Here is a 17,940-nt window from a genome sequence, read left to right as displayed (position 1 = left end):
TATTTAACATATTACGGTATAATGTTTACAACATTGAGAAATCTAAGGTTTTCTGAGAAATTTAGTTTAAATTAAGAATGCTATTTAAAATTGTAAGAAAATGTTATAATGGAACCGTCTAATATGATGTCTAATATGATGTTGGACCACCATTTGCTTCAATAACAGCTTGAATTCGTCTGGGAATTGATTCATAAAGTTTTTGGATGGCTTCTAGTGGAATGTTGTACCATTCTTGGATCAGAAGATGTTCAAGCGTTTTCAAAAACGATGGAGGAGCTTCGAATACGAGCTTACAACGTCGACCAAAGTGGCTCAATTATATTTAAATCCGGCGACTGTGCTGGCCATGGCAGGTGTGTAAAGTCCTCGTCGTGTGCCGCACTACAGTTCCCCCCAGGACATTCCAGTCAATGTGGTCATCCCAGGAAAGGTCAATGTGGTCAATGATCCACTTCAATTCTATAGAAAGCATATTCATGAAAATCCATGTAGAAGGAGCTGTCGCACGGCATGTTTTTGAGTAAAAACGCAATTTTCCCCTGCTACAGGTTCTCCCGGAGGTATCCAGTGGTTCCGAGAGCGGCCAATATGGTCAATGATTCACTTTAAGTCTATAGAAAGCATATTCATGAAAATCCATGTAGAAAAAGCTATCGCATGGCATGTTTTTGAGTAAAAACGCAATTGCCTCCTACTACAGGTTCCCCCGGGGGTATCCCGTGATTCCGAAAGCGGCCAATGTGTTCACTGATCCATTTGAAGTTTAATGAATGCCTATTCACGAAAAACTATGAAGACTGAGCTGTCGCACGGCATGTTTTAGTATAAAAATGCAATTGTCCTCTGCTCCAGGTTCCCCCGAGAACATACCAGAGGTCCCGATAGCGGCCAATGTGGTAAATGATTCAGTTTAGGTCTATATAATGAATATTCATGAAAATCTATAAATAAAGAGCTGTCGCACGGCGCGTTTTTTAGTTAAAACGAAATTGTCCCCTGCTACAGGTTCTCTCGGGGCATCCCAGTGGTTCCAAGAGCGGCCAATGTGGTAAATAATTCACTTTAAGTCTATAGAAAGAATATTCATGAAAATCTATAAAGAAAGAGCTGTCGCACGGCATGTTTTTGAGTAAAAATGCAATTTCCCACTACTACAGGTTCCCCCGGGGGTATCCCGTGATTCCGAAAGCGGCCGATGTGGTCACTGATCCATTTGAAGTTTAATGAATGCTTATTCATGAAAAACCATGAAGAATGAGCTGTCGCACGGCATGTTTTGGTGTAAAAATGCAATTGTCCTCTGCTCCAGGTTCCCCGGGGGCATAGCCGAGGTCCCGAGAGCGGCCAATGTGGTCCCTAATCCATTTAAAGTCTATCAAAAGCCTATTCATGAAAAAGCTTGCAGAAAAAGCTATCGCATGGCATGTTTTGGTGTAAAAATGCAATTGACCCCTGCTACAGGATCCCCCGGGGGCATACTGGATGTTCCGAGAGTGGCCAATGTGGTTAATGATGCATTTAAAGTTTATCGAAAGTCTATTGACGGGAAACCATGAAGAAAAAGCTGTCGCACGGCATGTTTTGAGTGATTAAATGATCTGCCCGCATTCAGAACCCTCCACCAGAACCGATTCCAGGGAAATGGCCATATCTCGGTTGATTATAGGCCGATTTTAGTTCTTGGCATATGATTCGCTTTAAAAATGGTTCTTCTTTCGTTGTGTTTACTAAAAATATATATATTTAACCAGCATCATATATAAAATTTCACCAAAAATTTAGCAAGTTAGACAAGCCCTCCGGAAACCCAGAATATCTCCAGTATCCAGTGACCAGGATTATTTTCGTGGCTACACCGTAGAACAATATTAGTTTTCTAGTCAAATGCTTTTGGAAGATTTAAAATCGAATCATATTTGACGAAGTTACAACACTCCAAAGTTGACCAACAATTTGCCTATCCTATTTTGAGATTTCCAGAGAAAACTAGATGTATGAGTGCTCATTGCAAGCGCAATGCGGCAGCGGAAGCGGAACGGCAGCGGCAGTGGAAAAGCCAGATCTGAGTCAGCCTACTTGTCGGTTTGAAAACTAGTTAGAACCAAATCGACTTCGGTTAGGCATCTTGATGTCATATGTGACAACTGTCAAACTTTTCGTTTCCGTTCCGCTCATGCCCACATTGCATTTGGGCCAAGTCTGCACACAACAAAATATAAATTTTAATATTACATCCAGAAGATGCACTTAAATCATGTCGAAAATCTCATGTAATTTTTTATGTCCACAAAAATAAACAAATGCAGTAAAAGCAGCGTAATGTCAGTTCATGCACTGAATTAATGATAATTTTGTCCTTTTTGGGAAGTAATATTACACCATATATTCGACACGATTGAAATGCATCCACTTTGATGTGATATTAAAATAATTTTTTTTTGCTGTGCACTGATCGACTACCGGTCAAAGACCTATAGAACTTCTCATCAAGGCATTATGGAAAAAGACTAGAAGACAAGGATCAAAAAAGTTTGATTTTCCCATAGTAATTCCCCTAACATCAAATGTTTTGTGCCAAGGCAGTTTCTTATCAAACGAGCTCAAATTTTGGGAAGCTAATCAGGACCCGATTTGAGGCCGTTTGAGCATTGTGGAGCTAAAATTTTAAATTTTACATCAGTCTATTAATCAATTTCAAATTTAAGATTTCAAAAATGTCCCAAACATAAAAAAAACCTTTCAATATAGGGGAAATGGCTCTAATGTTGGCCTATGGATCTAAGATTGGGCCCATCGCCAAAAATCTGCTATTTATCAATTTTTCTAGATGAACGCGTCATTGGGGTACTAATGGATATTTTTGAACGCTATTGAAAATTTAGTCGATTGCTTTAGGGCATTTGGGCCGACATTACATTCATTTCCCCTAATAAGTAATTATACACAATTTATGACTAGCAATCGACTATATTTTTCATTATTGTGCGATTTGATGTCAATTGATGGGTTTTTGGCTTGTCAAGTGTTAATGCGGGTCAAACATCATCTTTGGTGGATTGATTCACTTTCTTTATTTTTTCACGAAATAAATACTCTTAAGAAACAATTGCTGTGCAAGACAATCTTATTTATTTGAATACTAGATTTTGGACCATTTTATAAAATAAGGGATCAAGTCTCTCTGTGGTGCAGATAATTGGGCCGCTTTTCCAAATTTCAGTACACGGTTTAAAGTGAGTGAGAATAAATCTATCTATTCACATTGTTTCAGAAAGTTACTGATTCTGATGTACGGGTATTTTTTTGATAAACTGTGTTTGACCTAGTTATCCATTGAATCTAACCGCATGAGGCGCTCTGAAAGTCCAGTTGTCCCCTTTAATAGATTGCAAATAAAAATGCTAAATAACAAATTTAAAATTTGAAATTTGTTCGTGACCGGTATTCCAATATAAATACATTTTGAAAGTGGGCGTTTCTTGATCTAAGCTTCAAGTAGACTACCTGTATCTCCACTTGCCTCATTTTCCCCTTTAAGCTCATGAAATAATGGTCCAACAAATATAAAATATGCAAGAACTTCGCAAGGAATGATTATAGAGGCTAAGGTTTTTGGAAAAAAACATGAACAATCATATACAAACCATGCAAATATTCCACGGCACTTACTGTTAAAGCTTAAGCTGGATCTGCCGAAAATGAGGAAAATTGACGAAAAATTTCTCACTCTAGGAGTAGTACCAATGGACTAAGCGAGCCCAATCTTTACTTTTCTCATATTCAGGGATTTGTTCCTGGACAAACCAGGAAAATCATGAGAAAACCTGGAAAACATAAGGCAAATTTATTCATTTCTGAGTTCCTGCACTTTATGTAATTTATGAGTAAGCAAAACTCAAATTTGGGTTATTATCATTCGCCGTGTAGTTTTGTGATCATCTTAAAAAGTGACAGGCCGATCAGAAAAAGTATGGCGACTTGCATATTCCATAGCTTTTTCTACTGGGTGCAGCTAAAGAGCCTGAATTTATAAAGAGACGACTTGTAAAAATTGAAACAATCGATTATCTGTCAAAGTCATAGGAAAAGTTATTCCAATCGCGCAGAAGACCTGTCACATTTATAAGATGTCGGCTCTTTATAAATTCTAAATCTTTAGGTGCAGCAACCTCTATACCTTCTACATCGACGATGTTGCAGTGTGGAAAGACTAGCCGTAGCCATTAATAAGCGATATCGGCATGACACTGGGCCTGGATAAATGCCGATCAGTTCAGCTGCACAGTGGACGTTTTTTTCGAGACAAATAGCTGCGAGGTCTACGAAGAAGGACATTGTTCGAGGTAAATTTTACAAGTATCTTCATTTTTGCCAGCTCACCAGCATTTACCATACCGAATACTTTTTGATTCGGACCAACAGTATTCTGAAGTCTTCTCTAAACGCGGGGAGCATGGTCCTGGCAATAAACCTGGGGTGGGACGTGCCGTCAAATCAGCTTACTGATCGTTCTTGTATTACATTGGTTCCAAACGTAAACAAACCCTGTTTATTATGGCTTGTTTGCGTTTGGAACCAGTTATGAGAGGTAGGCGACGATTGTTCGTATTTGACAGCCACCGCCCCCCTTTGCAATAAACACGTTTGCCATTCCTGTAGACTTCTCTGACGTCTGTGAAATGCACTAGTATTAGTGCCGAACTTGGGGTAAATTATAAGTATTAGTGCAAGAAAACCTTTGAAAACACCCTAAATTCTGCACTAAACTTGTGCAATTCACAAACGTCATAGGTTAGGTTATGCACCGTCGGGGTTAACCTCAATGGGCTGACAGCTCAGTGGTACTATTTACGTGGACTTAGTCGATTTTTGCTTGGGTAGATTTTCTCGATAATTTTTCAGACTGCAGTGAAATGTATACCACACTTTTGCAATGACCACGTGCAACATCCTTTCACCGCGTATTTCCTCGACAATTTTGAAATATTTTTTATTGAAAAAACGACTAAGTGCTTGGAAACAGTACACACTAAGAAAAAATCATGTTAATTTAGGTGCTCTGAGACTAACATATACGAGCGTCAATTTTGACATAAAATTTAGTCATGATAGATGTGAAATTCAGCTCAATCAAACGTACTTTTCGTCGAGTAATGAACTTTTCAGTCTCGGAGCACTTAATTTTACATGACATGTTTGTTTACGTCTCGTCCTTTCTGTCAAAGATGGATTCCGTCACGTGTAAAATTAGGTATTTCTAATAGCGAATTCGTTTATTATTCAGTACCAACCTGGATCGGGTATCAAGATTGGGTCTGCTTGTTTTCGGAAAAACGTCAGTTTGATCGTTTGTTTTTAAAACCCAGCTCAGGTTGAGGTTCGCACTGACAAAAAGTTCGGTTTCGCACTGGTTCCAACCCCGATAATAAACGAATTCGCTATAAGAGTGTACCACTGAAATGTCAAAAAGGTTCAGCCTATTAACACTGAGTTTTTTCGTAACGTCACGCTGCAAACCTAATTAACCTTCCGTTTTGAAATACACTGAACAAAACCATCCGGAATTAGGTCCTGCAGCGAGTCGTTTTCTCGAAAAAAAAATTCTAAAATTTCCGTATATAACTTGCAAATTGTCGAGAAACAGCGCGGTGAAAGGATGTTGCTCGTGGACAATGCAGACATGGCACACTCATTTTTTATCGCTGGAAACCAGCAATATTTTGCTGGATTTTTCCGAGCTGTAAGTTCAGCAATCTATCCAGCAAATTATTATTTCTGGACGACCAGCAATTTAGGCCAATGTCAAATTTACAGCACTTTACTGATTATCCAGCAAAACGGAACATCAATCATTTTGCTGGAAGAGCAGCAAATCTCGATTGTTGTTTTTTAAAGAGCATTATTGGAATAAATATTTTATTACACTTTCATGTAGTTGCATATAGTAATTTATTAAATGTGACTGCACTTCTTTAAAATATCATGTCTTGAAGAAGCTATGATGGGCCATCCTGGGTGAGTTATTGTTGTTGTTGTTTCTTTATTAAGGAGACTCCTGGGTAGGTTTGCGAATGAAGAAAACTGTAAATTTCAGAGAAAAACGAAAGTTTTTAAACTTAATTCAGGTTGCTAATGTAGTTTAGTATACTTGCATCATGACAAAAGCTCTTTTTATATAATATCCATGATATTTTGTGAGTCGAACACTTTGAACATAAAAATAATCATAAATCGTCACGAATGATAGATTTTGGCCTGATTTTGACGTTTCATACAGTTTACTGGAACGTTCAGCAAAATATTTCATTTTTACTGATTTTTCAGTTTAAGTTAGTTTTGCTGGATGCGATTCAGCAATTCATTTTGCTGGAACAGGATTTCAAAATTTGGTGTGTGTGGCTTACATCTCACTGCAGTCTAAAAAATTATCGAGAAAATCTACCCAAGAAAAAATCAACTTAAAGTGATACTATACGTCACGCTTTTTTTGTTTTTTTTTTCTCTCCTTTCTACGTATCAGTGAATTGATAATCATTGATGCTATAGTGGTGTGAGTGTACATCATGCACTACCGCAACTACCGTAAACATAGCTGCTAGAGTTCGTTATTATTAGGTCGAATGTGTAACAGAGACTATCACTACATTTCTATTCAATTTGCCAATATTATCGACCTACCACCTCCCAGGACACCCCTTCCTATACAGAAAATAATTATGCACCTAGCCACCAAGACCAACACGTCAAGTCATCATAGTAGTTAATTGATTCAACATCACACTTTGTGCACTTTGGTTACATACGACCTGTCCAAAAGTTATTCCAGAGCTCAAACTTCTAGGTACACGGTAAGAAAAAAGATCCCAAAGTGACTCAATTTCACAAATCTCGGCACTATATTGCAGGAAGCCAAAAGTAGGTAATGTGGGTCGAAGAGTTTTCATTTGATTGTGTTCAATTAGTATGGAATTGACAATTCGCTTCTACCCAAAAATAGTTAGTTGTATCCAAAAGTAGGTGAATATGATTACACTCAACGTGATTATACTGAAAGTCAAAAGTAGGCCAAAATGAATATTTAAAAATTTAAATGGAAATTTTTTCTTACCATGTATGTTTTTGTTTTCGAATCATCCTTTTGCCGCTTTTGGCATAGCAGCTGATGCCTTCGAGCAGTGCAACCAGAACGACACATAAGTTTTCTATAGAAGATTTCTAGGATCATTTACTTTCATTTTTTGTCTTAAGAAACAAAATAAGCAATTGTTTTAAAAATTTATTAGTGATGGTTTCTACATTGAACAGTTTAAGCATCTTAGAAAGCAATAAAAGCATTGTTTTTACACACTTTGTTTCAATTAAATCGACAATACTGGATACGATGATAGATGATTCCTACACACACCTTCGTAATGCGGTGTGTAGAAAAAGGTAAACAAAACAGTTTCAGCTTGCAAAATTATTCCCGGCACGCGTTTTTAACGATGCAAATGATATTATTTAAGTAAATATCGTCTTTAAAAGTGAATTAACTAGACGGTTCTTGTAGAAGCACGTGTCGTAATTGTTTTTAGTGTGGTTCTGAGAAGTGAAAGCTAGTGAAAACAGTTTTTGAAATTTCATGCCCTGAGCAGAACAAAATCGGCTGATCGTACTTTTAAATGCAAATATTACCAATGCGTGAATGAATTGGCAATATTTTGGTGAGAAAGTGTACAAATATGTATCCAGATCTTATTCATACAATTTTGGACCATTTTTTAAGGTATGTTAATTACTATTTTGGAAGAAGATGTCTCTCGTACGCATACCAAAACACGTTTATTCAATGATTGTGGGGACAGCCATTGTTGCATGACGTGCCGTATCACCTTAAGTCCACGTAAACAGTACCACTGAACTGTCATCAGATTGAGGTTAACCCCGACGGTGCACAACCTAATACTTCGAATGATTATTGCATTGCTCGAGCCCTTTAACAATATCCTTATGGTTGAATTCGTCATCAGCTGATTGACATTAGACTGGCCCACATTTCAAGAGCAAATTTTCATTACGTCGAATGTAACAAAGGTAAACAAAGTCGAGCTATCAGTGTCAATCGATGCTCCTGCTATTACACTATATACTGTCCGAATATAGGATCACATCCCATTTTTAAATTTATTTACCAGTCGAATTGCTTTTTGACGTAATCACCTTCCTATCAAAATAGTTTTCGATGTTACTTAAGTCACCCGATTTCTATGGAGATGCCGTTTGCCTTAAGTAACAGCACTGAGAAACCCGTGAAAAGTGTACTTTCGTCGTTTTGCTTTCTCATTATTAAAGTGAATAATCGAACTGTTTGTTGCTAAGATCATTTCGGTGGTCCTAAAATGATGAATGGGCTGCACGTAAGGAGACGTAATTGATAATTCTCCCGAATATCCTGGTAAATACACTTTGACTTAAGTAACAATAGGGGCCACCAAACGACGTATAATAACTTTTGACTCAAAAACCAGTATTTCTTAGCATGAAAGCTAGCGATTGGCATTTGTATGATTAAAACCCGGTTAAATATGTTAAACATATATCACTATGCTATATGTGTTTAATTGGAAATAGGAATAACTTTTCGGTCATCAAAACAAAACTTTATTTTCCTCGGATCGGTGCGAATGTTACTTACGACATAATGAAAATTCGCTCTTGATTTATATGGTAGATTTGTTTTATATTTTTTTTTTTTCAACGCGCCAACTCCCAGATTTGTGCCATAAGGTGAGAAAACCGCTCTCTCTGAAAATTGCAGCTCATTCGAATGTACCCAAGCTGGCGCTTTTAATCTTAAAGTTTATAAAGGGATTTTTTTTCGAAATGTGTGATGACATTAAATCCCTTCACTTTTTCGTGCATAAAGCTGGTTGAGTAAACTCTTTTAAGATCAGCAGCACATGTAGGTTAATCTATAAGAAACAACTTTTCTGAAGACAGCATGATGATTCAAGTTAGTGTTATGCAGATATTCATTCTTGAATTTATATATGCATTTTGTTCGTATATTGCAGGAAAATACAGGCAGCTTATGCTTATCAACTACATTACACTAAACAAAAAGTTCATATTTTCCACAGGCTAACATCCAGACTCGTGTTGATAGGTGAGATAACCACGTTCTGAATGTTTCAGCTGTTTTTCACTCAACACGGACGGGTGCTTTTGGTTTAATAATTATATAGCATATTTGGTTGAAATTTTCACATGAAAAAGCTCATATACATTCAAAACCGAATATCTCTATAAACCTAACCGGATCATAATGCAGTCTTGAGCAAAGTTGTTACTCATTGTTTGAACTACAAGTTTTAAATTCTTAATCATATCGAGAATAAGAAACATGCTTTATGATCGAAAGAGTGTTGGTGTAATTTTTGCATTTATTTTATCCAAAATGCCCATACGAAATTCAAACTAAAAGCTCCAGCTCATCCTACAACCAAATTAGCTTATAATTTAAGAGAATGTTTTTTTTCACCTAAAGGCACAAATCTAGAGGTTGGCCGGTGAAAAATTAGAACTTTTATTTTTGTAGGCCAGTCTCATGAGCATCCATATGACTGTCATCCAATTAAAGGATGATATTTAATTGAAAATGGCTGTACAACATACAGCACTCAGATGACAACAATTTAAGAATAGGATGTCTTGCAAAAGCTTTAAATTAGATTTATAATTCGATTGTTTACATTTCCATACTGAATAGCCATAAACAGCCACTCCAATATGGAGACAAAAATCCTTTGTTGGTAAAAGGAACTTCCTCCACCACGCAAAAGACAATTTTCGGTTTCCACGCTTTACCAATGTTTTTACCATATCTGATAGCGATGACTATGTTTATACCTCGTTTGTCAGCACAGATCAGCAAATGACGTTCGATAGAATTCATTTTGGATGATTTGCGTTATGGGGCAGAACCAATACCATATGCATTTCAATTTTAGATGGCAATCATTCTGCATATAGCATTACGTATTACAACTAAGGTCCTCTCGCTTCTCATATCAATGTTCATCCTGTATTCGAGAGAAGCATCATCTGATTGGAAAACAACTGTCATCCGGTAGCAGTTATCATTCTAAAAAGCGATCGAACAGAGGATGATGTTTAATATGGACCAACAGGTCTGTGCCATAAAAAGGGAGAGGATGATGTTTTTTTGAGAAGTCGGAATGCGTCATCCTCAATCGATACTGGAGAGATTCACTTCGAAATCCAAGCAACTGAGGCTGAAGTATACATAAATGTGATATTGAGAACTGCAGTTTTAACGTCAGTAAAGAAGAAGACTGTAGCATGAAAGCAAAAGGCAGTGCTCGGAGCCCACTCCTATAAACTCGAGCAACTTAACATCGACAAAGCAGTGCCGAGCATGAGACTGACTTGAGGTTAACTCTTGCCATTGATTGATGCCGATATGATAGCCATACAGGATAGGGTAGTAGTAGTAGTAAAATTCTTCTTTATTTTTGATTTGTTATGTGGTTTACAATTGCTAATACAGGGCAAGAGGTTAGCCGGAAGGGCTCTTCATCTTTGGTGAACTTTTTGATTTTGTGTTGTACATGTTGTGTTTTACTGTGTAATGTTTTTCAATTTTCTTCTTATGAAGTATGTTGTTTGAATTTTTTAATTTGTTATTCTACCTACTTAACCTAATTTAACCTAACGTGCCAGATCTCTGACGATCTGTTGGTCGGGTCGCCTACAGCAATCTCTGAACCTTGCGATGGAGACAGCTCTCCGTAACTCCAGTGTCTGAAGACCAGCCAGGCGGTGAACCTCAGAGTTTATAGTCCGCGGTGGACTGTTGAGGATCATTCTCAGGATCTTGTTCTGGATCTTTTGAAGTTTAAGATGGTGGCTTTTTTGCGCAACTCTCCCAGATTGGCATCCCGTATTCTATTACGGGAAGGATTTTTTTTTTCTTTATTTTTGTGATTTTTAGCCGTAGGCTAGTTCATCACATGCGTTACGGGAAGGATGATTTGTTTGTAGACAGCAAGCTTATTTTTCAGGGACAGGGTAGACCTCCTGTTGATGAGTGGAAACAACGATTTTATCAAGATGTTGCACTTGGTTTTGGTTTTGTCAACGTGCTCCCTGAAAAGAAGCTTGCTGTCTAATGTTAGCCCGAGGTACACGACCTCTTTGGACCATTCCACCACTGAGCCGTTTAAGCAGATCTTATTATTTTCAGACGGAACAAGTCTGGGAGATTTTGAGTGTGGAAAGATGATGAGCTGGGTCTTTGCCGCGTTGATACGGATCTTCCAGCTGTTGAAATATTCAGACAGGACGTCCAGGCCTCTCTGAAGTTTGGCAGTCAGAGCTCCGATGACCCTACCCTTGTAGACGATGGATGTGTCATCTGCGAACAGAGACAACGATCCACCATCAGGGAGAGCCGGCATATCGGAGGTGAACAGGTTGAATAGAATGGGGCCAAGGATGCTTCCTTGTGGAACTCCGGCACCGATGTTGAAAGCATCCGATGTGATGCTATTCAGAGAGACACGGAACGTCCTGTCCGATAGATAGTTGTTTATTATCTTCACTAGGAAGATTGGAAGACCGTACTGCTGTAATTTGAACACCAGGTCATCATGCCAGACATTGTCGAACGCTTTTTCAACGTCCAACAACGCCATGGCAGATGTTTTCGAAATAGACTTGTTCCGTCTGAGAATGTTTGTCACTCGAGTCAGCTGGTGGACGGTCGAACGACCTTTCCGAAAACCAAACTGTTCCTCGAGTAAGATGTTGTTTTGTTCGGCAGATGTTAGGAGCCGGTGGTAGACTGCTCTTTCGAACAGTTTTGATAACCCTGAGAGAAGGCTGATTGGTCGATAACTTGAAGGTGAGGACGGATCCTTCCCAGGTTTCCGGATGGGTATGACTTTAGCTGACTTCCAACACGAGGGGAAGTAGCCAAGTCGGAGGCACTGATTAAAAATCAGTGCCAGATGGTTGTAGAGTCTGGAACTCAAGTGTTTGAGTTCCAGATTCAGGATGTTGTTGAAACCTGGGGCCTTCATGTTTTTAGATGGTTTGATATATGCCAACAGTTCGTCAGCCGTAATCTCGGATTCCTCTGGAAAAATGTTAGGAATCTGATGAAGATTGGTTGCATTTTCAGCAACCTCAGATTCATGAGGGCTGACGATGTTTTGTCCGAGATTATGGGAGCTGATGAAATGTTGACCTATCGCTGCAGCCTTCTCTTCAGGAGTTATCAGATGAACCACTGGGTCGCCGGGACGATCCAGTGGGGTCAGTGGTGGAATGGGCCTGGGCTTGTTTTTAAGAATTTTCGTTAGTTTTCAGAAGGGCTTTGCACAATCTGGGAGAGAGCGGATTTTGTTAGCAAAATCTTGATTTCTGAGGTCCACCATCCTGGCTTGGATGGTTTTTGTAAGACGATTGCAATGGGTCTTCAAGACACGCAAACCAGAACGCTGGTATTGCCTTCGGTTGGAGTTACGGAGTTTGATGAGATCTTTGGTAATTCTATCAAGGTTCAGAGTATTGCTCACCTGTCTGGATACTGGCACGTGTTGGTCCCTGGCCCGGGATATCGCCTCCTCGATGGAACGCAGACACCGGTCAACGTCTTCGGGCGTCTCCGGAAGGACACGGTAGTCGACAGTGGAGTCGACACAGTGTTGGAACTGCTCCCAGATGACACGATGGTAGTTGCGTCGGGAAGCTTGGAATCGGTTGACAGATGAGCCTACTTCGGCCACCACCGGATAGTGGTCTGAACTCAGCTCCTGATGGGTCACAGGTAGCGAGGTGTTGTCTCCCATGTTGCTGATGAGGATGTCAATGGTGGAGTGAACGCCAGACCGGCTCAACCGGGTGGAAGAGTCCGGTGCTAATATGGTGTAGCGAGCCTCTTGCAGGTCGTCGTTGAGGATGGTGCCGTTTCGGTTGCGTCGACTATTGCCCCAAGCCTGGTGTTTGGCGTTCAGGTCGCCAGCAATGATGTACTTTTCGCGCCGTCGAGTTAGTTTGATGATGTCCTTCCGCAGGTCTGCTGCTGACCCGTCCCTGATGGTGATTTGCTTGGGGCAGTACGTCGCAATGATGGTGATAGGGCCGACATGAGTGGAGACTTCTACCCCTAAAGCTTCGATGGTTTTCAGCTGGAAGCTCGGCAGAAGCCGACAGCAGATGTTTCTCCTTACAGCAATAGCAACTCCTCCTCTCCCGGAGCTGGTTCGATCTAGTCTTAGAAGTCAGGAAGGTAGACATTTACCTCCGGTTGCAGGTGGGTTTCGGTGATAACGGCAATGTCGATGTTTTGTTTGTTGAGGAACACAGGATAGGGTTATGCCGAAGAGAAACTTGAATAAATGCGATTCAAGTTCCCCTTGTGATCGTCGAACAAATTGATCAATTTTGGGTTACCTCTTTTTGTATATCGAGTTGCTACTCCGTTATTGATGGCTAGTGAAAATGCATAGGGAACCACATAGATGAAGCCTGGGATACGATTTCCATCTTCAAGCTCACTGATTCAGTCTATTTATAGAACAGTAACGGCGCTCGCCACAACCTCACGGTATGTTAGGAGCGAGGCTGAATGACTAGTTCGCCAATCGTTGTTATTTAAGATCGAGTTTACAAGTGCATCTCCAATCCCAGTTGGCGCCGTCGGGATTTTCAGAGGCATACAATCTCTGATAAAGGATAAAGGGAAGTAAAGCCGTTGATCCCCGGTCCATGAGTTCCTGTGTCGACAGGTAGGGTCCAGGTGTGGGAGCTGCCTCCCTGGCGTCGGTACGAGAAAAAAAGACCGGCGGAGAACAAAGCAAGGATAAAGAAAACTAGTGCATCTCCGGGTGGATAATTGTATTATTATGGGTCGGGTTATTTTTAGATCATGATTTACTGTGGTAAGTGATCATGCAATCGGTAAAGCAGTTTGTTTAATATTTATTATATACTATTATACAAAAACGAACGATCGTTCGCAAATTTATGAGCAAAACGTAAGCTAAGTGATAACCATGTAGTTGAAAGTTCGTTTGCTGGAACAGGCTTCAGTTAAAAATTCAGCTCATGAGGTTTACACAATACGTAGTAACGAGTAATTTCGAATGATAAATGTTTTACTTGTTTCAAGGTAAATTTCAGTAATGCTTATAAATTTCAACTGTATACATCAAGTTCATGATCCATCACCACAACACAACTTCAACTCCATCATACTTACATACATTTATATCTACACTCTCAAATTTCAACTCTGTAGACATATCAGATGTATGAATAAATCATCCCCTCACGATATTTTTCATGTTTCAAAACCTCCATTTCAATTCACAGGATTCTTCATTCAATGGAAGGAAACTGGCAAGTGGATCCCGGTGTTCCGACCGGACGTCGAGTGTACAAACGGAGTTATCCATGTAATCGACGCACCTCTGGTGCGTGATCACGACATCACAACCAGTGGCAGTAGCAGCATAAGTGGTTATGCTACAACCGTTGTTATAACCCTTGCAAACACGGTTCTACTGTCGGCTCTGGCATTCCTCTAAGGACCTGCCCCGCAATAGATAGGAGCTTAGATATTTCGAAGATGATAACGAAAAACAAAAAGAGCAGAACCATGGCACCAGAAGCTGCAGCAACATAGGAATATCCTGAACATTTCATCGTAGGATGTTCCATTCATTTTTTTAGGAGAATCAAAAGCACAGCGAAGAGGAATGCAGTAGAGCAGTAAGAACGTCGTAGACCAACATTAGATGATGATGGATTATTTTCTAGCTAGTGACATCTATTTGAGGAAAATCCCGACTGGAAATATTTTTCCTCCGTACTACTTTGGATCGACACCAAGGCGCATCACTGCTCTAATGGGATGAAAAGAAAAACATTTTTCCTCTCCGCGGGATTATTTTTTGCTGGCTGCATACCCTGCCTATCTTTCGAACCACAGCAGCTAGCAGCAGTACGACTTTTGTTCAAATGCTGCCGAAAGAGCACTATTCTCTAGCGAGTGAGGGTGGATTAAGTTCTTCTGCTTCGTTGGTCATATTTTTGGAATGACCCATTGTCCGTATTTTGCTTTTGCCACTCTAGAAAGAAGCTCTTAAAATTTTCCCCCATAATTAAACTGGCTGTATTTATTCGGTCTCTCACTGCACTGCTGCTCCAATTAGAGCCATTTCCAAATATATATATACATATATTTTCAACGATCGACAGCTACGGGGTTACATCAGCTATTAGCAGTTCTCAAGATGCCCCACGAAAGACAGTTAGGTATAATAATTAACGAAGAAGTTTTGATAAAAAAAATATTATTTTTGTGCTTACTTTCGTGATATTTTTATTTTCTTTTTCTTTTACTTTGCCTCTTGAGCTTGTCTTTAAGTTGAGTTTTTTTTTAAACTTTTCATACAATACAAGAAAAGATTAATAAACAAAATACTGCCGTAAAAATATTCAATCTGATGAATAAAGGATGAAACAGGATTTTAAGCATGAAACTCCATGTGAAAATTAGTAACAAATAATAGGAAATCATTGGTCATGTTTTCTATACACGTTCATCGATGTAATGAGGGAGACAAAGCTAGATGTCATACGATGCGATATTAGTCCTACTTTGTACTTTTCCAGAAAAAAAAAATAAGCATGAAAAAATCTGAGGAGTCAATAATGTTCTGCAACTAAACATAGCACGAAGGTATCTTTAATCAATTGAACGGAAATATACGGGAATATTTCGGAATTATTGAACTGTTTCTGCATCACAAACATAGAGGAGCTTCCACGAGCGTAGTTGTTCAAAGAATTCAATGTTTAGTCGCGGAATATAAACGACGGAATGAGATTTTTTTTTCAAACATTACAGTCTTATTTCGTAATAAAATTTGATAATTTTGACACCAAATTACTATTAATTAACCCAAGTAACTTTGTTGTTACTTGAGTTATATTATGTCCCTCCAGAAAAAAAAATATGCATTTCGAGCGAATGACCATAACTTAAACAAAACGTTACGTTCTTAAAACGACCATGCGCATCTTGTTGTTTCAGACGATATTGTATTTCGTCGTATCGATCAGAAAAAAAAACGCAATTTTATTTACACAAGGCATGTGAGTAGAAGTCAAATATAAGGAACATTATCGATCTAGATGTTGCTAGAAAATGAATGGCATTTTTTTCCCACGGAAAGTTTCTGAAATCATCAAGTTGCACAGCATATTTTTTTTTCCAAAATACAGTAGTATTTCATTTATACATAAAATCCAACCCAAAATGTAAATCTGGAATATTCTCGCTTCACATGAAAAAAAAAATACAAAAAAAACAAAGATTTATTTTTTAAACCTAACCTCAATCAGTTGGTGTGCCTTATTGGAGAATAAACAAATGTAAGTATATAAATTAGTAGCAAATTGATCATTATATTCGGAAGATAGTTCTCATCAATTCCAGGAAAAAGATGCCATTAATTTGCTGTAAAAAGGAATGATTTTGTTAATGATAATTATTAGATGATTAACAAAGATCTTTAGAAATTATTAGTAACAGAAAAGAGTAATTTACAACAGAAAAGTGAATGTGACAAATTATTTGTAACCAGAATTTAAGTACACTTATTGCCTTTTCATACAAAATTTAAAAAAAAAATCAATACAAAAAAGAACAGACATTATTCATAAGCTATTATTGCGAAGTGGTAAAGTTTAAAATGAATTATAATAATTAAACGGTAAGATTGATGCTGTAAGACCTTTTAAAGTAGTATCCCACTTTTCTAACTGATATTCTATGCAAATATTTTAATTCAACGTGCTGGATATGTGTAATTGTTTGTGGTAGTTTATGTGAAACAATAAATTTTCTTACAGTAAACAGTAAGATGACTATTTTAAAGACAGAATATTTTGTTCCGTGCGATATTATATTGAGTATATTTCAACAAACCACTACTAACGGTAGCACTATTACTAAAACTATTTTTTGCTATGACTATACCAAAAACAAAACCGCTTAATGGATAGAAATGATCGACTATTCTGTTCAAATAAGCATTGCAACTTCATTCTCTCAACTCTCCATCATTCATTTCTCGATGTTAGGACAAACATTCATCGAAACCATATTTATAATACGGAAAAAAAAGAAATGTAAACTCTCCTGAGCAGATCATTCACTTTCTAGTTCAAATTATAGCATTACACGTTTTAGATAAACAAAAAAGAGTATTTAAGCGTAATAAAAAAAAAATCGTTGGCTTTGAATATGGCAGTAACTAAGAAACTGATCGGTAATCCCATCTCGGAAAGAACAATAGAAGCAAATATACACATGTAGGAATAAAGAAAACAAATTGGAATTGCATCAACTAACTACTGCGGGCGGAGAGTACAGGAGAATGATTGTATAAATTAATGCTAAGTCCAAACTGAAGGTAAAACGTAAAACAATCGTAACTGATGATGTATAGAACAAAAGATGTGAATCCTAGGCATGCGGAAGTATTTCAGCTGGATGATTTGAATCAAATGAAGCGATAATAAACTATTCATACAGTCTGAGATTGATATATGAAATTGGATTGTGAACTTAGTTGAACATGCGAAAAGAAAGCCATTTGTTGGAAATGTATTTACCGTGAACGGTGCCTTTGTAGGGGTACCAGTTACTAGTGGGTTCTTCCTGGGTAATCCCCGGAAAAAAAATCCCGGGATTTGCAGTCATCATAAAAATCCCGGCCGGAATTTGATGTTTGACGCCATTTTGGAATTCAAGATAATAATGATTTACAAATATAAAAGCATTAGATACCCTACAAAATGGGTATTTCTGAATGGTATTTACAATATCACTAAAAAAAACTTCTTAAGACGTGATAGATC

At 38.3% G+C, this 17,940-nt stretch overlaps 1 protein-coding gene across 4 annotated transcripts in view; it reads left to right on the top strand.

Annotated features, from left to right (window-relative positions):
- Fas1 (fasciclin 1) overlaps positions 1 to 17,634 on the top strand; it is a 564,588-nt gene extending 546,954 nt beyond the window's left edge. For all 4 annotated transcript variants that reach the window (XM_065230988.1, XM_065230990.1, XM_065230989.1 and 1 more), the window contains one exon: positions 14,383 to 17,634. In XM_065230988.1, coding sequence (XP_065087060.1) covers positions 14,383 to 14,597 — 215 coding nt within the window. In that variant the 3' untranslated portion in view covers positions 14,598 to 17,634. The remainder of the gene's footprint in view (positions 1 to 14,382) is intronic.
- Positions 17,635 to 17,940: the final 306 nt, after the last annotated feature.

Source organism: Ochlerotatus camptorhynchus, unplaced genomic scaffold (genome assembly GCF_037179485.1).
Source record: "Ochlerotatus camptorhynchus isolate MF236.1 unplaced genomic scaffold, CSIRO-AGI_Acam_v1.1 ptg000336l, whole genome shotgun sequence".
Lineage (NCBI taxonomy): Eukaryota > Metazoa > Arthropoda > Insecta > Diptera > Culicidae > Ochlerotatus > Ochlerotatus camptorhynchus.
This window is presented reverse-complemented; position numbering and strand designations above follow the sequence as displayed.